The following is a 24083-nucleotide window of genomic DNA, read 5'->3' as shown; positions in this document are numbered from 1 at the left end:
CTGCTGTTACACTGCCAAAAAGATACTCAGGTGGAAATTCATTTTGTATTCTATTTTAACGTATGTTTGTTGGGCAGCTCCTATGTACAAAGCAGTTTCCTAGGCAAGGATGATAAAGTAGGTTTCCTGACTGTAGTATCTATTTCCCAATAGGTTAAAATTATAAATCTATTAGTTTTATTGTGTGCTTTCCAAATGAGGCCTTTCATGCCCTTTTTTGAAACAGTGGAGCTCATCTAGGTGACCACGCTAGCCTTTTTGTCTTGACTGTCAGGAAGCTCAGAGAGGAATTCAGTGCTCAACTACAGGGACCATATAGCTTAAGTTTAGGGTATAATTAGCTTCCACTTTTTCCTCCATAGTTTCATCTTGTATTTTCATTTTCAAAAGCTGCATGGTTAAGTGTTGTTTTTTTTTTTTTTTTTGCGGTACGCGGGCCTCTCACTGTTGTGGCCTCTCCCGCTGCGGAGCACAGGCTCCGGACGCGCAGGCCCAGCAGCCATGGCTCACGGGCCCAGCCGCTCCGCGGCACGTGGGATCCTCCCGGACCGGGGCACGAACCCGCGCCCCCTACATCGGCAGGCGGACTCTCAACCACTGCGCCACCAGGGAAGCCCTTAAGTGTTGTTTTTATTGTGCGCTGATTATCCATTGTTTAAAAACTAGACAGGTTTAAAATTACTGTTAAAAAGCAAAATTCAACTGAGTAAATTTTAAAGATGTTACTGGCTTTAGTCGATGATTCATGAACCAAGCAACATCCAATCTAGCATATAGAAAGGAGCTTCAAGGAGCTGTACAAAATGAAAGACTTCTGTAGACAGATGCGAGTGGAAACAAGGAAGTTATATTAGCAAAAAGCAGACTGGTTGTGGTAAGGTCACTTTCCTTCAGGGAGTGGTAGGGGTCTCCTGGGCAGGTTACCTTGCTAGTACTGACCGGATAATTCCTGATGGAATGGTTTAAGATTCCATTTCTGGAAGAGGCCAAAACTGTAATTAAGTCTTGGTTTGGTGTTGTGGGGCTTAGCATAAGTGACTCCATTTGGGGCCTATTATCTTGTTCTTAACAAAATAAATGCATTAAAGTTACCATTTTGGCTACATATTCTCCTTGATTCCCTTGGTGACTTTAAAGGTGTCATTTGATTTTTATCTCCTAAAGTTGTGAATATTTCATATTGGTTTAGCAAAGGTCTTCTAAAAAGAAACGGGCCATTTTAAATCCACAGCAAGCTACACAGAAACTATCAGCTCCCCAAGATTAATTAAGCACTTATAACATTACTTGACCACTGTAACTTGACTCTAAAATCGAAGAGGTAGCATGTAGCATGGTAGTTAAGAGCTCAGGCTTTACAACCAGACCACCAGGTTTGAACACAGGCTGTGCCTGTCACTTACCAACAGTGGGACCGCAGGCAGGGACTCTGTCCATCTGGGTCTCAGACTCCTCATGAGGAAGTCCCTACTGCATGAAGTTGTTTTGAGCGTTCACCTAGCTAACATTTGTAAAGCGCTAGCTGTAGGTATTTGTTAAATTTTTTTTTTTTAAATGTGATGAAGATTCTTTTTTAGCGTACATCTTTAGATGGAAGAGAAGTTTATCTCATTTAAGGCTGTATGGTAAGAGGAGCACTGAAGGTTTAAAGCTTTGATTTTGATTTTTCACGCATATGCAAATATACTTCTAAAAGAAGAGAGCATTTTTCTATACGTTAATCAGTTTAAAACCATAGATTGCTTTATGAATGTTCACGCTGATTAATTTGGTGTTAACGTTGCAAGGCCAAACGGTGGAACACGAAGAGGTGAAAAGGCTGGCATTTGAAAAGATGTGCAAATAAGACAGACGAGGGGTATGCTCAGTATGCAGCTGTCCCCCCAGTGGTGAAATTTTTAATGTGCCTGGGAGTTTTTGTAAATTACAGTCTAAATAAAGGAGTAAAAACTATTGCTTTGAATTCATGTGTATAGATAGCCCTATATGAAGGATGACATATGCACTAGAACATGAACTCTTAAGAAGCCCAAGACAGCTGAGGCAAAGGGTCTTCCTGGCCCCATGGTCTGAAAATGTCTTCACAGGATGGGATTTCATTTCTGAAAAGCAATCCTCACAATCCCCTTACTGTTAGAGAAGAATTATGATTTTGAAATCCACAATTGTACTGTTCATTTGAAGTATTTACATAGGCAAGACTTCTTAAATTAGAATCATAGTGAAACATGATTTTTTTTTTTGGACTTTTGGATATTCGCGGTTAATTTAGGTAGACTTGAACAGAATGGAAATCTATAAAATACTGCCTTTTTTCCTTAATCTTTATTTTATATTGGAGTATAGCTGACTAACAATGTTGTATTAGTTTCAGGTGTACAGCAAAGTGATTCAGTTATAGAAATACATGTATCTATTCTTTTTCCAATTCTTTCCCCATTTAGGTTATTCCAGAATATTGAGCAGAGTTCCCTGTGCCTTGCTTTTAAAGTTAGGTCTTGGGACTTCCCTGGTGGTCCAGTGGTTAAGACTTCACTTTCTAATGCAGGGAGTGTGGGTTCGATTCCTGGTCGGGGAGCTAAGATCCCACATGCCTCATGGCCAAAAAAAACCCCAAAACATAAAAAACAGAAGCAATATTGTAACAAATTCAATAAAGACTTTAAAACTGGTCCACATCAAAAAAATCTTTTTAAAAAATAAATAAATAAAGTTAGGTCTCTTCCCTTCTACTGTGGAGAAGGGTTTTTTTTTCCTCCACTTTAATACACTGGCTTATTTCCATTTTGGGGATATTGATTTTTATATATCATGATAATCACTGTTTTGATAAATTGAACACACACACACATTTTATTTTATAGAGGGTATATTTGTTATCAAATACAAGGAAGAACTAGTTCCTGTTTGTAATGATTATGAATTTTTCATAGATTTGATTTAATTACCTAATTCTATTTGGAAATTTCAATTCATATTATTATTTTTCTACCCTCTTTTCATTAACTTCTAAAAGTGAATGCATAAAAAAGTAGGTGTTTTGAACAAAACCAGAAGACTTGATTTAAAAAACCAAAGCCTTGATTTAAACAGTGTGATATGATTTTCAACCTGGCTAGGTATTATTTAAGGTTTTGATCTGATCTACTTTTTCTCTTTTAGTAGCACGGCGATATATCACCTCAAAAATGCCTGCTGCATCTACTCAAACATTTGTTCTATAAGGAAATTGAAGAATCATCATTTACTGATATATTTGATGATTTTCCAAAAAGATAATGCAAGCAAACACACAGAGTAATCGTTTATTCTTGATAAAAATTTTCTCAAAGCCTAGCAACCTAACCAGAAATGTTGCATAAACCAATATGCGAAGTGACATTTTTAAATGTATTCTGTAGTATTTTAGCTGATATTTTTATATATGTTTCTTTAATTCTAAGATAGTTGGATTTTAAATCTTTTCTCATTTCATAGACGGCAAGAGTGAGTAGCTTGTCCAAACCAAAGTCAGAATCTCCCTTGAACTCAACCTGTTTTGTTGTCACCCCTTGATACTCTGTCTAGTCTGTCAACTAAATAACGAAATGTCACTTAGAAGATAGGAGCAGCCAGTGTTGCAAGCACAGGACAGCAGAACAAAATGAGAGATGAAGATTCAAGGGGCAAGTACACAGTATGCAAGGCGAGGGCAGTGTACTGGAGGAGGAGTAAGATGAGAGAGAAAAGGAAACCGTCATGAAATTACATTTCTTATCATCATTCTAAACTATATGACAGCGGTTACATATATATTTAAGGATTTTTAATAATATAAAATTCTTCCACAAAGCCCCATGCCTATTTTTCTTTATAGATCCTTCACCATTTATGTTGTGATTCCACTGATAGTGGAAAAGACATTATTGTGCTGTTAATATGGATGTGCCCTGTGTAGATTTTGAACTCAAATAATGAAGAGGAGGCCACACTTTTTAGCTTTTTTTAAAAACTTGGTTTTAGTGTTAAGTTTAAGTTGTATATAAGAGTTTTTAATTGAAAGAAAGGAGGGATCACATTGTCAAAGATGATCTTGTTAAAAGTCATTGCAGAAGGAATTAATCTGATTGAAAATGGTACCCAAAAAAGTTTCCAACCCAGGACAGCTTCCAGACAATAACTTACTCACTTGTACACCATCTAGGCCTCTGTAGTTATAACAGTGGTATCAGTATCACCGACAATGCATTTTCATATAGCAGTTGTCACTTTCTTAAGCGATGGCACCTGCTCTCATTTAAGTGAACTAGCTGTGTTTGCATCTGACCGAGGACCCCAGAGGACCTATCCAAGCACGTGAGAGCTCAGCTCTGGTCTCCAACCAGGTTCCCTGTTCTTTCTGTAATGCCGGGGTCACTAGCAGAGCACACAGCTTAGGGAGTGATTCCAGCCTGTCACATTTTTCTGAATTTTTACCCAAACAACATTTCAACTCAAGAGGTGTGAGAAGAGTGCTGTCACGATTAGTTTTAAAAGTTTATAAACTTATTTGCCAGTATCCGTATTATCTTTTAACCTAGGACACAGCAAGTGGTAGACTCATTAGCAGGGAAGTAACTTACCTGCTGTTGGCATGGCGCTGCTCACCTTTCCTCACCTCCTTTCAGGGTGAGCAAAGCCCTCAATATCTTTGCAAAGAGCGTCTGGGAATTTCAAAGACAGAGAAGGAAGTAAGGTGGTTGGGTGGGGGGCATGATGGGAAGGGGAAGAAAGAGAGAGAGAATGAGACCATAATAGAAATATTACCCAAAACAGGCTTGTAAAATAAATTGCCCTGATTCAACAATTCATTATCATGGGTTTGCTTGTTAATAGTCAGATGTTTCCTTCGTTTATCAGTCTGAGGCCTTATTTAACCTCAAGACTAATGCTAACCAAAGTCACATGCTGAACATGAAGATGCCTAGTTAGGAGCAAGTAGTTTCGGGAAAGGAGGGCATTCCTACCCTCACTCCCCGCACCCCCCCCCCCCCCCCGTGTTTGCTAGGAAATGCTGGGCACAGGTATATTTTAATAATTAGCCTTGGGTTTCCCTGGTGGCGCAGTGGTTGAGAGTCCGTCTGCAGATGCAGGGGACGCGGGTTCGTGCCCCAGTCCGGGAAGATCCCACGTGCCGCGGAGCGGCTGGGCCCGTGAGCCATGGCCGCTGAGCCTGCGTGTCCGGAGCCTGTGCTCCGCAGCGGGAGAGGCCACGGCAGTGAGAGGCCCGCGTACCGCAAAAAAAAAAACAGAGCTGGTTCTTTCATTCATTCAACATTTATTGAGCACCTGCAGTGAACCAAGCATGGTGTTGGCACTAGAGATATAGCTGCAAATAAAAGAAACAAAATCTCTGATCTCATAAAATGTAGAATCGTGAACTTGCATCTAGGTTATTTATTTCCCTTAAAAAAGTTTTAAGGTATCAGCTTGCTCAAGGTAAGTAGGATATTTTGCCCTGCTGTAGTGCTCTATGTATGTACTGTTCTTCAACTTCCCACTGTCCTATGTACTGTTTCGTAACAGAGAATTGTTTATTATTATGATCCTGATATGTTAATGAAGATGTCCTCATTTGCAAATAACTGTTTAATATGTAATTAAGATCTGGCAGTTCTCTTAAAAATAAAGACAGTTAAAATGCATAGTCACTGGCCTGCTGCATTAAATATGCAATTGCAAGACATTAAGGCATATCCTATTTATCACTTTTAATGAATCTTTCACCCTAGTCCCACTGTAAGCCCTTGATGGTATTCCTGTTATCCCACCCATATGCTTCTAAAGGCATTAACTGTTCATGGGTCTGTGCATGTCCCAGTATAAAATCAAAATCTCTAGTGTGTTTTTGATCACATGTAAGCAAGCTTAAAAAAAAAAAATTATCATTACCATAATCCTCATTACGATGGTGGGCCCCTGACCATATCCTGATGTTTGCTTAGCAATCTGAAATTCACGTATGCAAAAGGAATTTTTCTTATCCTTTTGAAAGAAGAATGATAAATATTTATATAGGCTTAACTCTTTCAGGCAGACACAGGATCATGTTTTAGAAGTGACAAGAAGCTGCTCAGGTTGGGGTGTTTTTTGTTGGTTTTTTTTTAAGCATAATTCATCTTTCCAATGGCTACTGAAACAATGAATTGTGGGTTTATCAATATTGGACAATTATCCTCCTTTCTTCCCATTAAATATGCTTTGTCTTACCTCTCTGAAATCCTTTTGAGTCATGGCTTTGAAAAGGGAGCACAGGAGTTATCTCTGCTTTTTGGGCAGGATTCCTCAAGAGAGACGACAGCAGGCCTGGCAAGACAGCTGACCTGGGCTCCGTAGGGTCCAGGCCCTGCAGCCTTCTGCTTTGTTAGCCTGTTTAGCAACAGTCTGTATACATTAAATAATCCTGCCTCCATATGGTGTTGCTTTCTAAAACCTATGCCTATTCTGAAGCAGTAATTGGATAGAGCCCCAAGATAGTTTTCTACTTAGATTTTTCTCTTGACTCCTTCAATCAAGATATCCAGCAGTAATGTTGAACTCATGAATGTGTTTCAGCTCACAGAGCTACCTTCTATAGTAAATGAAAGATGCATGAAATTTGGGAATATACTCCTGGCGGTATTATCAGCTGTAATGCCAACAGTAATCCAACTTTTCCAGCACATATACTGACTTCCAAAAGCTAGGTCATTAATCTGAGGACAACTCAAGATTCAAGCCAGGTAATTATTTTAATTGTTTCTTCCAGACAGGTAAACCGAATCCCCAAAATGTTACTCCCATTCATTCTTCCACAAAGCCTTGTCTTTGGCGAATGTTGTTAATCCCAGGCTATGTGTCAGCTCTGGAAGTGAAAGAAAGGAATACTGGTGATGAGACTAGTGCCAAGCTGTGCAGCAAGGGCCAAGCCCCTGGCTCTGTCCGTGGGACACTACTGCTGCTGCCACCACAACCACTGCCAGCAGACGCTCCCTTCCCATCGTGTACACTTAGCCCTCACTGCAGGACAGACACCTTGCTGGCCCTGCCTCCTCCATGGATATGTGGGCCAGAAGTGGCCTTTCAGGTTACTGGTTTCAACCCCCTTCCCCCTTTTTTAAGATGAGGAAACTGAGGCCCCAAAGTGAAATGATTTGTTTGGAGTCAAACAGCTAGTTAGTGGCTGTTGTCAGTTTGATGACTGTGTGTCTCGGCGTGTTCCTCCTTGGGTTAATCCTGTATGGGACTCTCTGCACTTCCTGGACTTTGGGTGACTGTTTCCTTTCCCACGTTAGGGAAGTTTTCAGCTCTTATCTCAGGCCCTTTCTCTCTCCCTTCTCCTTCTGGGACCCCTATAATGTGAATGTTGGTACATTTGATGTTGTCCCAGAGGTCTCTTAAACTGTCTTCATTTCTTTCCGTTCTTTTTTCTTTACTCTGTTCCACAGCAGTGATTTCCACTGTTCTGCCTTCCAGCTCACTGATCTATTCTTCTGCCTCATTTATTCTGCTGTTGATTCCTTCCTAGTGTGTTTTTCATTTCAGTTATTGTATTCTTCAGCTCTGTTTGGTTGTTCTTTGTATTTTCTAACTCTTTGTTAAAAACTTCTTGTAACTTCTCACTCTGTGCATCCATTCTTCTCCTGAGTTCTTGGATCATCTTTACGATGATTACTCTGAACTCTTTCTTGGGTGGATTGCCTATCTCCACTTCACTAAGTTGTTCTTCTGGGGTTTTATCTTGTTCCTTCGTCTGGAGAATGAAAGGCTTCTTGACTCCCTGGTTAGTACTTTTCAAGCTCTTCTCTTCTTGCCCAGGGTTCTGTCTTAAAAGAGAAGGAAATTGTACCAATGTACCCAGATACCTTTGTAAGATGTCAGACCGGTAGACTCGGACTGGGGTGATTACCAGAGATCTAGTTACTGACTGGGAATTAAAATACCAAATTGTTGTACTTTAAAAGATAAAGCAGGATAGACTTCATAATAACGTGTTGTGTTGTGTTTGAATACTACTTTTTGGCAAAACTTTAAGGTGGAAATAGGCAAGAAGGTAAAAAACAAAAACAGTGTGATCTATTAAACAGGAGAAGTGGGAGAGAGGATTTTTAAAAATTCACTCTTCCTGAAGGGTGGAAGGTGGAAACCAGCTCTTGAATGTTGAGTAGTTCACCAGAGAGAGAAGGGCCTTGTAAGGTTTAAGTGGCTTCTCCAGTTTTGTTTTAGCTGTGTGCCACCGTGTGCAGATTGTGTACAGCATCAACACGTCTCGCCCCACGTCTGCTGCCTATGATGTGAACGACGTGAATATTCTCCAGGTCTCTCAGTTCCTGCAAGGCAGCGACTTCGCGGCAGTGTGGACAATCCAGGCACACTACGTGGGTTCAGCAGGCTTTCCCAGCTACTCAGTGCATTGGCTCAGTTTTTGCTCGAGTCTCTCTAACGATTGCAGAGGTTCCTGTCCACCCCTGTGATCAACAGCTTTTCCTAGGGCAGCTCACAGATATGGCAGTATTTGGGTTTAAGTAGACTCTGTAATATTGTGTTTGGCAGGAGAGACCATTAAAAAACAAAAATCAAAGCAGCCCTCATAACTAGATTCCTTTTTGAAAGGTTACTGATCAAAAAATATAGCTCAGAACTGGAAATTGCTTGGTTTAAATAAATGCATCTTCTTCTCTCTCCTCCCCACTCAATCCTTCCCCCAAAGTGGATTGATATGAAAAAGTATATAGGATTACTTGAAGCTTTCATCTTTCTTAGTGATCACCCTGGAAGAATATTTTTTTATCCTTGGTTTAAGTAGAATCTTTTATTCTTGGTTTAAATTTATACAACTACCCACGTGTTCACCTGCAACCTCAATTTCCTTGTGTTGAATTTCATATATTTTCTCAGTTGTCTGTCATCAAGAGGAGATGGGGAGAGAGGATAGGTCTGAAGCAGACTGCTCTCATTTAAATTCCATGATGTATGTATGTATGTACGTATATGTGTGTACGCACGTTCATGCAGACGCGCACATGTGCGTGCACACGTACTCAGGGCTAATTACTGGTTGCGATAAATTTGGTCGAATTTCAATTTAGCTTCATTAACTCTGAGACAGGGTAGTAATATCAAAGGGGAAAAACAGAATAAGTGAAGAGAAACAAATAGATCATTTTCTTTAAATAAAGATATTTTAGGGAGAACTGGTATTCATTTTTTAGGTCATCATTGCTATTTCTCAATATTATACACCTAGAAACCGCATAGTAGGACTTGGTGTGCTTGAAGAAGCTACATTTTCACAGCGGGAGAGGAAAGCAGAATAAAGCATTGAGATGCAGGCGCACAGTAATACAAGTGGGCTCTTTCCCTGCAGCCCCGATGCCTGGCCAAGAAAGCAGAAGCTCTCAAGCCCAGCTCTCAGGGTCTCCCAGAGCTAAGCCAAGAAGCGTAGGGGTTGGGGGGGCGGGGGGAGCAGGAGAGAATAATTGTTATTCAGTCTTCTTTAATGAGATGTATTGCCCACTGCTGAAAGATTGTGGCAATGTCTTTTGTTATGCTAATTAGGCACCATTAGAGCTTGGCTGTCTTTGATTTCTGCTTAATCCATTCTGCTTCCTCTGCCTCCATCCCGACTGGCAAATGGTTGAAAGATGGTGGGTGTACTGCACGTGTTATTTATTGCTCACATCTATGCTGAGTTCTCTGGTAATAGGGTTGGTAACAAAAGATTTATCTTACCGAAGGCGGTACATATTTTGGACATTCATTTTGGCTTTTTAAACAATGAAGTTGAGAATGATCTGTTTCTGCCTTTTAAGTTCAAACACCATTTGCCTTTGCAGCCACACAAAATGGCAAATGACAGATTGGGAAATTTAGGTGGCCTCTTTTGGTTGCATGGATGGCCCGAAAAACAATAAGCAAGTTGATCATGCCTTAAGCTTTTGGAGAGGCTAGGGTCGACCAGAGAATGGAAACAAGATTACTTTAAAGGTCAAAAAGAGAACTTTAGCAGTTCAAAATTCCTGCCTTTAACAATTTATAGATATGTATGCATTCTTTCCTAAAATTAAAGCATTGCATTTACATGATTAGTGCAAATTTAAGGGTATTTGTGGTGAGTTTAAAAAAATTTTTTTAAATGATCAATCTGGTCCTTAAAATAGTGAAAGGGAGGATTTCTGTTAAATTTTTTTAAACTATCTAACAATGTTTTAGGGCAGCGCTGTCCAGTGGAAATGAACCATAGATGTTATTTTAAATTTTCTGGTAGCTACGCTAAAAAAAGTAAAAAAGAGTTGAAATTAATTTTAATATATATTTTATTTATATATCAAATATATCATCATTTTGTTGACCTACAAGAAATAGGCTGCCATTTGTTTCTCCGATAAAAATGGGTTTATGACGGATCAACAGAGAATTGCAGTTTGGGGTCTACGACCACTGTGAGCCACATGCAAGTCCCCACACAGCAAGGAGAGAACTCTTTTAAAGAGGGGAAAAGGAACTTAGGATGGGTATAGTAAGCAAAGAGTTCACTGGAGGAATTGAGAGTTCAAAGCACTATTGTGACTTTTCATTGGCTGAGTTGTTTTGGTCTCTCATTAGCAGAGCTCTTGCCAGGAAAGAAGAGAAAGTCTTTCTTCCTCTTGGGCTCTGCAGTCCTCACTAAGCACAGGACTTCCCGTTCCGGCCTCCCGACTCTAATTTCATTGAGGTTTCTGTTGATTAATTTTTACAATTTCAACATGCGTGTAATCAATATAAAAGTAATGAGCTAGTTTATTCTCTTATTTAAGTTTTTGAAATCTGGTAAGGTCTTTACACTGGTGTGTGTTTCCCAGCACATCTCAATTTGGATTTGCCATGTTTCAGATGCTCCCCAGCCACTTGTGGCTGGTGGCCACTGTACTGGATGGTGCAGCTTTAGATTCATTCATTAATTTACCACATGCCTAAAAGCAACTGTCAGGATAAAATCCATTTTTAAAGTTATGGGTCTTCGTTGCTGCGCACAGCTTCCTCTAGTTGCGGCGAGCAGGGGCTACTCTTCATTGCAGTGCACGCACTTCTCGTTGCGGCGGCTTCTCTTGTTGCAGAACATGGGCTCTAGGCACACGGGCTTCAGTAGTTGTGGCATGCGGGCTCAGTAGTTGTGGCTTGCGGGTTCTAGAGCACAGGCTCAGTAGTTGTGGCACACAGGCTTAGTTGCTCTGTGGGATGTGGGATCTTCCCAGGCCAGGGCACAAACCTGTGTCCCCTGCATTGGCAGGTGGATTCTTAACCACTGTGCTATCAGGGAAGCCCTTGAACTAAATGATCTTTTAATTCCACCACCCAAACAGCTCTGAATTCATAATTCAAAAAATTCACATTTACAGCCTGAGTACACCAGAACCTGTCCATCTTCTCCTATAAATTAGTATTTGAAAAGAAGCCTTCTTTCCCCCCAAAGAAAATTAGATGTCCTATATACCATATCCACACCTTTTCTCTCCAAATGTCTGAATCTTTCTTTGAATTCTTCCAAGTCTTGTATTGTTTTGATAAAGTATTTGGTAGTATAGGAGACTGAAGGTGCCTAGTGCTCAGTGCTTTTGGAATGAGGGCTTTGGGCGACTGTGAGGTGAGTTGGCAAGTAATTACTGCACATTACTAGATTACATGAACACTAAATCTCTCTCTAAAGCTCAGCTGCCTGTCTGAGTTTGTAATTTGGATTATTTATTGTGTCATCAGTGAAAATTCTAAAGACACTTTCCAAGAAGGTAGTCTGTTCAATAGTTGTAAGATAAAAGGGTGGTCACCTTTGTGCCTATGTGAAAAGCTCGTCAAAGAAAATTGGCCCAGACTTGCTGAGTAATGATTGATAGGGACCAATGGGAAAAGATCAGGAAGGTAGAAGCAAATGGAGATAATTGTTCAATCTTAGAATTGAAATTTTAATTAAAAAAAGGGTTCCACATACATATCCCATATTGGCCCCACTTGGTCATCCCATTAACAAGATCTCATGAATAGATATTACTGGCAACATCTGGTTTTAGGGCTTTTGGTAGTTTTAAATGTTGAGCAGTTTCCTATACTGCCTGGGCATTGTAGAGCTTGCCTAGTGTGGGAAAAAATAGAGGTAACATCCTTGCGCCAGAGTCTGTGATAAGGAAAGGCAACTTGTTTGAGTTTATTAAGAGAATGTTCTAGAATACCAAAAATGTACAGGCAGGTAATTAAAACTTGGCTGGTTTTCAAATTGGAAGTTCAGTCAGCGCTCAGGTACAGATCTCTAATGCTGCAAAGGGATCAGGTCAGCATTTGTCAGGTAAGCATTTGCTGTCTAGAATGACTTTTAGCAGATCAGCAAAGCACTGTTACTGTACTGTTATTGTTGGCTGTCAACCAGCAGAAGAAAATGGCTTTGTTATTAAGAATGGCCTTTGCCTCCAACTGGGAAGAGACTCCCTTGGGTTGCCTTTCTCTTACTGGGGTGGGCACATGGCTAGAAGAAAACCAGCCAACAATTGAAGACAAAAGCACAAGGGCCATCGTTAGAAGAAATGTCATAGTCTTGATTTGATTCAACAGAACCACCTTGGGTCTGGTCTTTGTAACTTTCATCATTGCTTTGGGAGGAAGGACTTTCAAAAAGCCAAATTGTTTTTCAGTTCTTTGGTGTTTAGGTTATTTCTGAAATGTGAAGAAGGAATAATAAAGCCACTAAGATACTCATGGCAATTACTAGATAAACATAAATTAAACACTTTAGAGGTATGGATATTCTACCTCAAAGGAACATTCTTTCCCTTTTGAACACGTTTAATTCTAATAATAATTATAGCTAAAGAATATGTGTTTCTTCACACAGAGGATAGTGTTTTTTAAAAATCTAATAGAATATATTTCCTGTCATTGTTTAAGAGTTGGATACCAGTTCAGCCCCTTTCACAATGAACTGTCCCACGTCTTCTCTCAGGAATCCTTAAGTAGACCAGTAAACTGATGGCAAGCATTTTGAATACGATGGACTTAGAGGCTCATTACTTGTTTTCTATGCTGTCATCATTTTTGACACACATTCCTGTGTCATGGCCCTATTTCATTATAGAATGGCGTTGTGGAGTAAGCATGATATTAAATTTTAATGTTATTGCTCTTATTACTGTGGACTATTTTTAGCGTCAGTATGCCTGCTTCTTTAATTCCAGCTTCTGCAGGGCCCGAACACAGAAGTGTGCATAAACAGTCAGGAAAATTACTGTATACCGTGGAGACCCAGCCTCGCATGTTCTGCCTGTTGTGAATGATGAATCAAAATGGAAAGGTTATCATTTTCATTAGCTAGGAAAGAACAAGACCATACTTTTCTCCAAGTGTAATTATAGTGGTTCACTGGCAACATTACACTGCAGTAATTAGTCTAAAGGTGTATGTGAGGGCAGGCTTTTGCACAGACACTAGAAATATTATTTCAGAGTTTAAGGTCACAGCCTTGTGTTTAACATGTTCCAGGCAGCTTAGGGAAAAAAAAAAAAAAAAAAAAATAATTTGACTGGAGGTAAAGAAAGACATTTGACATTTCCCAGAGTCATGCATTCAGAAACCAGTCAGGGAGAAAAATTGTGTTTTATTATCTACAAAAAAAAAAAAAAAAAAACTTAGCTGCAGAAGTAGCATGTCAGAATATTGTATAGGATAAACATAGATAAAATTTAAGTTTATTAGGAATGTACTGTAAATAATTATGAGAGCTTTTGATATGTGTGTTTTAATCTGCATTTTTCCACCTAAGGCAATTGGACAGAAAAATTAATTGCTAGAAACTTTTCAGGGGAAGCAAAATAATTCCTCTACTGTCTTATAACTGTTTTCAAGAAATAAATATTTCTCTTACACAGGTCTTCTAATATATATCTGTCCTTTGTGAACGTTTTTTGGATACTCTGAGTGGTTATATTGAATTAATTAAAATCTCTCTAACCTAACCCTTCAGAGTAAAGTGAATTGCAGTTATTTTCTAAAGCCACACCTCAGGCTTTCTGTTTAAGTAAAACAAAAGTGAGAAGAAGGGGAAAAAAAAAAAAACTAGTTAAAAGTAAGATTTACATAAAGTTTATACTTTAAAGCCATTTATGGGTTTAAAAGAAACTCTTTGCTTCTTCTAGTTCAAGGAATACTTATACAAGTAACATTTCTTACTGGGTTAAAGGTAAAAGCCCAAGTACTCTTAATGTCTTTGTTAAATTTCAGTATTATCTGCCTGTCTTGAAGCAATTCTTTTTAGTTTCTCTCTTTAAATCCTTAAATAGCCATACAGAATATTGTTTGTTTTAGGACAAATGGAGAAATAGAATGTGCTTGAATGAACATTCATTCAGCAACCAAATTCTGTTGGAAACCACTGCTTTTGAATGCAAGTGTGTGTTTTCTGTGTGTTATCTGGCCATATGGTTAGAACTGATGTTTCTCACCACTTCAGGCACTCGGGAAATTCGAAGCATAGATGTGACACAAATAACACAGCCAGCTGATTATGTAATGTACTGTAAAATCCACCCCCAAATTGAATTTTAAAAAAACATTGCTTTTTGTTTGTCACAGATGTTTCTCTGCTCAAGGAAAAGCCATGCACTGCAGAATCAGAGCCATGATGTTGTACGTTTTCTGCAGCTAGCAATTAAATAGGAGACATCAAGTAGCAGGAATGCTTCCAAGACTTCTTTCTGCCACTGAGCAAATCACCGCATCTTGCTGGACCTCAGTTTCCTCTCTGTGAAATCAGAGATTTCTAAGCCCCCTTCATGCTCTTACCTTCTTTGTCTATTTAGGGGAATAGGGTCTTTCTTTTCTCCCTTTGTGGTTTGAAAAAAAAAGAAAAAAAAAAGCATAAGAGCTTTTCTCATATCTTTTCAACAAAGCCTAGAAAGTTCTACTACACTCCTTTCATAGTGGGGGCCGTAGTTCCCATCACCTCTGTGAGATCAGCGGTAATGCAGGAACCTGTGGACTTTTTCTGTACCTTCTCTTCCTTCAGTGACCCAATCTGTGAAATGGAGGGAAGGTTTTTACAAGACTATTTCTATAGTTCATTTTTCATAAAATGTATTTATGAAGTCAGGTTAAAATGTACTAAGTGAAGTTCTGCACGTCCTTGGAAAAGCCACTGTCTTCACTGACATCTGATGAATAAATTACAAAGTACATCTAGGTTGTTACAGTAGGTGCCAGGACTGACAGCCACTTTGAAAAGTCCTGACAAATGTCCTGAAAGTCAAACTTTGTAAATGGAAACTGAGTTTCCCATAAAAGTGCAGGGGGTTTTGTATTCCCAGCCCTAGTTCTTTTTTTTTTTTTTTTTTAAATAAATTTATTTATTTATTTTTGGCTGCATCGGGTCTTTGTTGCTGCTCACGGCTTTCTCTAGTTGTGGCGAGCAGGGGCTACTTTCGTTGTGGTGCGCGAGCTTCTCATTGCGGTGGCTTCTCTTGCTGCGGAACACGGGCTCTAGGCACACGGGCTCAGTAGTTGTGGCGCACGGGCTTAGTTGCTCTGCGGCATGTGGGATCTTCCTGGATCAGGGATTGAACCCGTGTCCCCTGCATTGGCAGGCGGATTCTTAACCACTGCACCACCAGGGAAGTCCCCCAGCCCTAGTTCTTAAACTCTAAAATGCTCTAGAAATCAAAGAAGCATTTTATTTAATCAGCTATAAATTATATACCTGTAAAGAAAATCAGAAGGAAAAGAGGTTATTTTAAAAAGGGGTTTGTTGGGAAGATTTTGACGGGATTCTTCGGGTTCAGGTCACTAAATAGCTTTATGAAAAACGTTGTAAATGTTTCTTTGGTGGGTATTAAGATCACGTTGTTACTTTAAGTGCAGCAAGAAAGTACCTGTAATTTGCAGAGGGCTCTAAGCATACATTTACTGTGATAAAAGAGACAGCCTGGATTTAGAGTACCTATTTCCTTCATCTGAAACCTTGTGAGCAGACCAAATCTACCACGAATGACAACTGAGAATTTTGGAACTGAAAGGTCCTCTAAAAATCAGAATCTACTTCCTCTTCAGCCCTGCTCACCTCTCCCCAGCTCCACGTCACTTCTTCCAAACTCTCATTTTTTTCTATGAGGAAAGCAAAGTCCCAAAATGTAGCCAAATCTCTTTTACCTTAAAAATAATCTACCCAGACCCATGTCCTCTCACCCTACTGTCCAGTTCGAATATGTGGCATTTAATGGTGTTGAATAAACCTTCTTCCTCTTCCTCTCCCCTGGGCTCTGCTAGAACTGTGCATTCCTGCTTCTGACCATTCCTTCTCCCTCCAAATAACTTCCCCCTTTCTTCCTGGCCTTGAAAGTTCCAGTTATCTTAAAATCACCCTCCAGACCGACCGACCATTCTTTGGGTTTACAGTTCCGCTTGCATCTTAATCATCCCTGCTGAGCAGCCATATTGTGCTACCAGTCACAAAGCTTATGGAAACCATTGTTTTCAACCTCCTCTTCATTCACAAAATATGTGTGTGTGTGTGTATACAAATATATATATTCTATAAACTCAGGAGTTTGTTCATTTTTTTAATTACTCAAGCAATCTTGTTGTTAACTTCCTCTTCAAAGGGCTTGTCTTAAGCCAGTGATGTACCCTTGCATTCCTGCCGGAGGTTCCAGCCGTTAGGGAAGGTTATGACAGGGATGGTGAGTAGCCCAGGAAGCCGCCTTCTCAACAGAATGTCAGCAGGGAGTAGATGTTGCAGAATCTCAGAGAAGACACAGTGTACACCCATCATTCTCTAAGGCAAACTGGTCCCTCTAGGGCAGTGGTCGCCAGCCTTTTTGGCACCAGGGACCAGTTTTGTGGCAGACAGTTTTTCACGGACTGGGGGGCTGTAATGCGAGCAAAGGGGAGCAGCAGATGAAGCTTCACTCACTCGGCCCCCGCTCACCTCCTGCTCTGCGACCCTGTCCGTGGCCCAGGGGCTGGGGACCCCTGCTTTAGTGGATTAGCTCTGCCTTTAGCATAATAGAAAGCTGGGTGGCTGTAGCCCTAGTGGCCCAAGGGTACCTGTTGCCCTTTTTCTTCTGAAGCCCTGCTTTTTCCTCTGAGAACAGGACTTCCTTGCTGGATAGGAGAGGCATTCTTAGGTAAATCAGGATGATTGCCCTAATTCTTGTTACGTGGTCTTTAACCATACTGGGTTATTGAGTGGGGCTGGGGAGAAAACACTTGGAGAGTAAAGAGGTGACTCATTTAAAAAAACATTTGAGGCTAATAATATGTTTGGCACATAAGATTCCTTATTGTCACCAAGGCAAAGTTGCCTCTTCCAGAGTTCCAGCTGAAACCCACCCCCCATTCCTTAACTTCCTTGTTGTTTTTATTTATTTATTTTTATTTTGGCGGGGGGTGGGGGGGGGCCTCTCACTGCTGTGGCCTCTCCCGTTGTGGAGCACAGGCTCCAGACGTGCAGGCTCAGCGGCCATGGCTCACGAGCCCAGCCGCTCCGCGGCATGTGGGATCTTCCCAGACCGGGGCACGAACCCGTGTCCCCTGCATCGGCAGGCGGACTCTCAACCACTGCACCACCAGGGAAGCCCCCCTTGTTGTTTTTAAGGTTATTTGAAACAGTTGATTCTCTTAAAGGTCATATTTGATCATTCACTTCATTGCAACTTCATTCTTTAAAAAAAGTTCTGCGTAGAGCATTTATTATTTGTTTTTGTTGGATTTTTTAGGGGTTGGGGAGAGACTGCATCAGTTTTTCATCAAAGTCCTATCTTGCTTATGCTAATTTGTGCTCACTAGCCTCTGGGGAACTTTAAGAGCCTCACCAATGAGACAAAATCCGTAGTTGAGGGGACCAAAAGGGTGATCGGAGAGGTGTTTGCCACTATAAATTACTGCCCATAGCAATTTTCCTGAATCCCTTTGGCAAATAATAGTTAAATACTCACATACAAATAGTTCTCTGATGGTTGATCGAAAGCCCTGCCCTCTACTGTATAAACATAGCAAGTCTTTCTAACTCAATATGTATATATTACTGTCATCGTTATTCTCTCCAGATAAAATGGAATAGCCCAAAGACGATTACTACAACTGTCCACATTAATTCCAACAAGAGGAAAAAAGCGGCATACGTTTTCAGTGGCTCTGCTCTCTCGTATTGTTGTTAATTTCCTGAAAACTTAATGTTAGATGAAGTGTAATTGCAGATTTCCTTAAGAACCATTGACAGATACTTATCTTAAGTTATAAGCAACTCGCACTGTGAAATGTGTGCAAACATTCTAAGTTTCCTTCCAGAAGAATATACTTCAGTGAAACCCAATATTCATCAGTCTTTTTTAATAAACAGGGCCATTAAAGCTCAAAGTAGAAGCTGGGAGTAGTTCTTTTGTTTCTCCTTGATCTTTAAAAGAGACAATAGTGCGGGAACTTTTCACTGGTTTTCAAGGAGTGAACTAAGTTAAGTGTTTGATAAGTATCCTAGAAACCTTACAACCTTCGGCTAAGGGAGCTACATTTGAATGAGAGAGTGAAAAAGAGCAAATTATGGTGTATTTAGGTATTAGCATTGTATAATGGACAGAAGAGTTTGGTGTTTTTGTTTTTTTCTTTTTGTTAGGTTGTCTATTTAGTGCAGCTGTGTTTATGTTTCCTAAGTGGTAACTGCCTGAACATGGTGACAAGTCCCTACATATGAGAATAGGGATTTCGTTTAAAAAATCTTGCCAATGTTCTTTAACATAGAGGGTTGTATTTATCAAGTAGCAATGGCAAAAATGATTCCAGGCACAATCATCCAATACAGCTGGTTTGCTAAATCAGACATTTTGACAATGTTGTAAAAAAAAAAAAAAAGTAATGATACTTTAAATGTTGCATTTCACAGTAGAATAAAGTTGGAAATAGTAGACTGTTTTAAAATGGTCACATTGCTTTAACCAACGTTTTGGCTGATTTAACTTCTTGGTTATTAAAAATGCATGCTTAGATCATAAATATAGGTCCTGTAGAGAATTAACAGTCCCCTATTTTTGCTGTCTTTCTCTTAAAAAAATAAAATGAATGTGGGGTCATGCCTGCAACAAAAAAGAGACAGTTGCCCGTGACAGAGAAAACGTATATAACAAGTAAATAACTGAATTAATCAGTAATTTCAGAATTGCATGTAACGTGTGAAATGTTTAGGTACGGGGACTTAATGACTAGTTTTTAAGGCATTTTCTTTAGTGTTACATCCCTCGTAACTCAAATTAATGTTTATTACCACTTCATATTTTGCCAAAATATTTTCATGAATTTGGATTAGAAGCAGCTTGTTCTGACTTGTTTTGCAACTTTGTTTCAAGAAAAACAAAATGATATTTAGAAGATTTTTGTATGTCTTAGAAGCCTTTAATTATCTAACTTACGTTGAAGAAGGAAATAAGATCAAGTTTCGTTTCATAGTTCTGTAAGAAAATAAGATTCCGTTCTACACTAATTTGATATTACTACATAGATAATAATGTCTTTCTGAACATTTGAATCAGTGACTCTTGCATTGGCTGTTAAGTAGCTGGCAATCTGGAGTCTACTTTAAATTCAAGGAGACACGACTTACGGCCCATAACTATTTGGGTTAGCATTTCTTTTGGATGCTCAGGTGTTTGCCCTGATCTCTCCTGTTTTTCTCCCCTTCTCTCCACAGATTGGTGAGAGACAAAAAGTGTTAGTCACAGAAGAATCTTTTGATTCCAAGTTTTATGTTGCACACAATCGATTCTATGAGCAGGTAAGGGATACTCCCACGTTCTTAGGGTTTCTCCAAAATGAGAAAGACTTCTAAAAGTAAATCAGTTTAAGCGAAAGAGACTTAAAGCGGGGGTGGGGAGGTGGGGGGGGGAGGTGTAGAATCTTGTCGCAGGAAGGCTATTTTATAGCATCAAGCCAACCAGGCTAACATGGGGCTTATCTCTGTGGCTTAATCTCCAGAACATTCTATACGAAGGAATTAGTGTGTTTTAGTCCCCATTCATCTTTGACAGGACCCGCCTCTGGCTTTGCGGAGTTTGGAACAGGTAATTCTCACTGCCAAAATCCCCACGGCCTGGCAATGTGGAGGGGAAAGTTCTGTCCAGAAGACAGGAAGGATGTCTGTACCGGCGACATCAGCCTGGAAGGGCAGGGATTTCCTGTCCCTGTCACAGCACTCACACAGGCTTTTGATTGGTTGGTCTGTTGGTTGGCTTTTTTAGTTTTGTTTAGTTTCAGGTGTTTTGTTTTTTTGGTTTTTTTGTTTAACTTCCACATTGATAAAAAACGCTGGGGGCAAAGGGAAAGGAGTCTGTTCGTTGGACTCAACTCAAGTTGGGTGAACAACTCTGGAGACCAGCATAAGGATCAAACCAACTTCACTATGAGAGTTTTCTTCGAGGCCAACCTGAAAGGCTTCCCACTCCCTGCCCGTTAAAGTAGCGTGCTTTGCCCCACCAGCAACTAGACTTCTATTTTAGCATTTGGGATTCCACTACCCCAGGTGGTAAAGCAATTCAAAAGCGATTGAAGAAAACAGTGCCTCCTTCGGGGGCCATGGACCCTGGGAAGGAGGAGGTGTAATATGCCCCTCCTGGTTAGAGACCCTCATAAGGGCATAGGGATTTCATGGGTCATCCCTGGATCGTATTCGCTTTTCTTAATATCAAGTGAGTTTTCCTACTTTTCTTTTTTTTTTCTCCTGCTCTCATCAAATGACAAGTGAAATTTTTTTCTGTGGGTCACGGCTTGGGAAGGCTCTTCAGGCCAGCCTGGGCAAGTCACGTAAAGGATGGGCGAGGGAAGCCGACTGCCCATGTTAGAAAGCAGGGAAGCCAGAGCCGGAGGGGCCTCCAGCATGGGGCACAGGCTGGGCACTGGGTCCTCAGGGAAAGTGGGGGAGCTTTTCATGGCCCAGACCGAATGTGCCCTGTTCGGTCCCCAGTAGAGACTACAGCTGAGGATGGATTCCGAACACTCCATGTCTGAGCTGAATCTGTCTCTTCCCCGTTTTCCACCTCAGTAATTGACTCCAGAGAGCCATTTTCCTATTCAGGCCAAACTTCTGCTTAGCCCTCGGGAGGAGCTTGATTGTATCTTGGTTGCCTCTTTCCTCTCCTTTCTCTTGCCATCTGGGTTTTCGCCTCAGCAGGGAACTTTTTTCCCCTTCATTTTAAAGGCGATGGCATGCCTCATTAGCTGTTTCCTCCAATTTAAAGCAGTCAAGCTTTTTCCAATTATTAAAACCGGAGGGAAAAAAACACTGAGCCCTTCATTCAGATCAAGACAGCAGATCAAGGAGAGTTATTTTCCCCGAGAATAGTACCAGATCTCCGAGGGATAGTTTGCTCTAGAGATTTTCTTGTTTTATAAAAACTGATTTAAAAGGGCTTTCATATCCTGATACTAAAGCTTTTTTAGTCCATTTGCTTGCCACGAGTAATCCACCACCCAGGTGACCTTTCTTCCTATACTTTGATGAAGCAGTGTACTCAGTGGTCATAAAAAATCAAACTCAGAAAGACCAAGATCCATTTTTGCCTCTCGGAGAAATTAGCTGTGGAACTTCTGGCTCTCATCTCATTTTTCTTTCTTTTTTTTTGGTCTCTAAAACCAAGCATATCAAAGATTTCATAGGAATTATTTTTCTAAAACAAGATGACTTCCAGAAGATTGTATCTAGATATCAAAGTATTGCTGGATTAGAATTAGTCTATTTATTTTGGATTATGACTTGAAAAGATTGGCAAGTAGCTCCAGTACTGAAATAGAAGTGTGAGGGAGACATAATACATACAAACTACCTGTAAGTCCAAGAGGAGGGGAAACATTTGCTCGAGGTCAACAAGTACCTCCGTCAGTAATCTCTAGTGGAAAGGGACCATCTGACAGTTTCCTGTGAGCCAGCCAAAGTACCCTTCAGAGGAGCTGGTTCTATGTGGAGGTAGAACTAACAAATACATGCTTTTCATAACAGAACGAAAGAAGTGAATGGCAGCCATCAGTTAAAGGAGTCATTTAGCTCCAAACACCAAGGATTGGAATATTGAAAAGGTGGCTTTGAAATATTCTTCCTCTTCCCCCAAAACACACACACACATGTACGCTTGCACACACACATATGCACCCAAACATGCGGGCCTTTATTTGAAGTGGCTGCTCAAATCCTGACTCTGACAGCAAACTTGGAAGGTATTAAAAGTATAAAGCTTTCATCAGTGTTGTCCCAGTTTTCTTCATTGCCTGGGACAGCCAAGAATCGGATATCAAAGGCCTGTCCAAGAGTGACTGGCGGATGCCTCGGGCGGTTCCAGGCCTGCCTTCCACGTGCCCTCGGACCACAGGCATCCCACAAGGAGAGAGCGCTGTCTATAGCCCCTTATCCCTCCCAGAAATGCCTTCCCTTCCTGCTAGATCCCCAGGTCCTTGAGCATCTGGAAGATAGAGCCCACTTAGGATGGGATCCCCAAAGAGAAAAAGGACATTAAGGGACAAGTGAGGAACTCTGAATAAAATATGGACTTTAGTTAATAGTAATACACCAATATTGGCTCATTAATTGTGACACATGTATCATGCCAACATAAGACATTAATAAGAGGGACACTGTGTCTGGGGTATACCAACTCTCTGTGCTATCTTAATAATTCTTTAAGTCCAAAACTGTTCTAAGATAAAATTTTAGTTTTAAAAATTAAGTCTGCTCTAATTTTTTTTAAGGTTTTAGTGCCAAAGAACCCCACATTCATGGGGAAAATGGTCGAAGTGAACGTTTATGAATCAGGAAAACATTTTATGAAAGGGCAGCCAGTTTCAGATGCCAAAGTATACGCGCCATCCATCAGCAAACCGTTAGCAAAAGGAGAAATCTCAGGTTTAACAGAGGTGAGTAGAAGATGCTTTTCCTCTCTACCCTGCTAGTAAAACAGCCGCTCTGGAAGCACAGCGATTTCCCACCATGTTTCTGTTATCGTTTATAGTTCCCTTTTTATGTATGCATGAGGCTTTAATCCTTTCTGACAGATTGAAATCTGAATTATAAAGATGCATTTATGCTGATGCCTATAGCTTTGCTTCTCTGCCTGTGAAGGGAATAAGCTGTTTCTGCTTCTAGGCTAGAAACAGAAGGCAAAAGCCATTATTTTCAGGTGAGAGATTTAACACGGAAGATGATCTGATCCAGTATGTTTCTGTGTCAGTAGATCCTCAGTGGAAGGGGGTAAGGAAAGGATAATTTTTGTGCTTTGCAAAGCTGTTTGTAATATAGTAAAAACCTACATACAGTTAAACAGGCATTAAACCATGTCAGTATATGTGGTTATGGCGCCTTTCTCTAGGGTGTTAGCTGAATATCTGCTTGAGTAATGTGGAGTGAAAATTAAACATTTTTTTCTTTCTATAAAAAAGTAACCTGACCCCTCTTTTATACCTTGGTAAATATGGCTGTTTGCCAAGCTCTCTCTTACATTTCATTGAGCTACAGCTGTAAAAGCTGATGGAGTGTGAAATGAAAATGTGTATCACATTTCTAAGCATCATTTGCTGTCCTTTCTTCAACACAATTGTGAAGTGCTCCCCAAAAAAGCATATAGCGATGACTTAACATTCAGAACAATGATGAGTGATATTTATCTGGCTATATAATTCTAAAATTGTTTTAATATATGTATTATCTTTTCCCTCAAAAGAAATGTCAAAGGCGTGTTAATTAAGCTTTAGGAATCATGACAAAGAAGTTCGTATTATCTATATTCTCGCTTATTGTGGTGGTGGACTCTGGAATCCAAACGTGAGTGACACCTCTCATGAGCTTGACGAGGACATGTGAAGAATCCGTGTGTATAGCCATCTGACTGATTATGGAATGACGTAGGCCAGCCTTTGTCAAAACCCTGCCAAGTGTGTCATCCTGTTCAACCAGGAGTGAACTCTCACACTTGATAAGCATAACCATTAATGTTTGCTGTTGTTTAGAAGAAAATCATACATCATACGTGGGGCTTTGGATGGATGGCCAGGAAGGAACAGTGTAATCCAGCATTTAAATTATATTGCTAGAGATTTGGCTTTTG

The 24083-nt window shown here is 40.3% G+C and overlaps 1 protein-coding gene across 3 annotated transcripts in view; it reads left to right on the top strand.

The window, feature by feature from the left end:
• Positions 1–24083, top strand: part of CDKAL1 (CDK5 regulatory subunit associated protein 1 like 1) — a 659509-nt gene that overhangs the window by 602022 nt on the left and 33404 nt on the right. For all 3 annotated transcript variants that reach the window (XM_032650160.1, XM_032650162.1, XM_032650163.1), the window contains 2 exons: positions 19688–19771; positions 22732–22896. In XM_032650160.1, the coding sequence (XP_032506051.1) occupies positions 19688–19771; positions 22732–22896 (249 nt within the window). The remainder of the gene's footprint in view (positions 1–19687; positions 19772–22731; positions 22897–24083) is intronic.

The sequence above is a fragment of the Phocoena sinus genome, chromosome 11, assembly GCF_008692025.1.
Source record: "Phocoena sinus isolate mPhoSin1 chromosome 11, mPhoSin1.pri, whole genome shotgun sequence".
Classification (NCBI taxonomy): domain Eukaryota; kingdom Metazoa; phylum Chordata; class Mammalia; order Artiodactyla; family Phocoenidae; genus Phocoena; species Phocoena sinus.
Note: the sequence above shows the minus strand (reverse complement) of the source record. Positions and strands in the feature narration are given on the sequence as shown.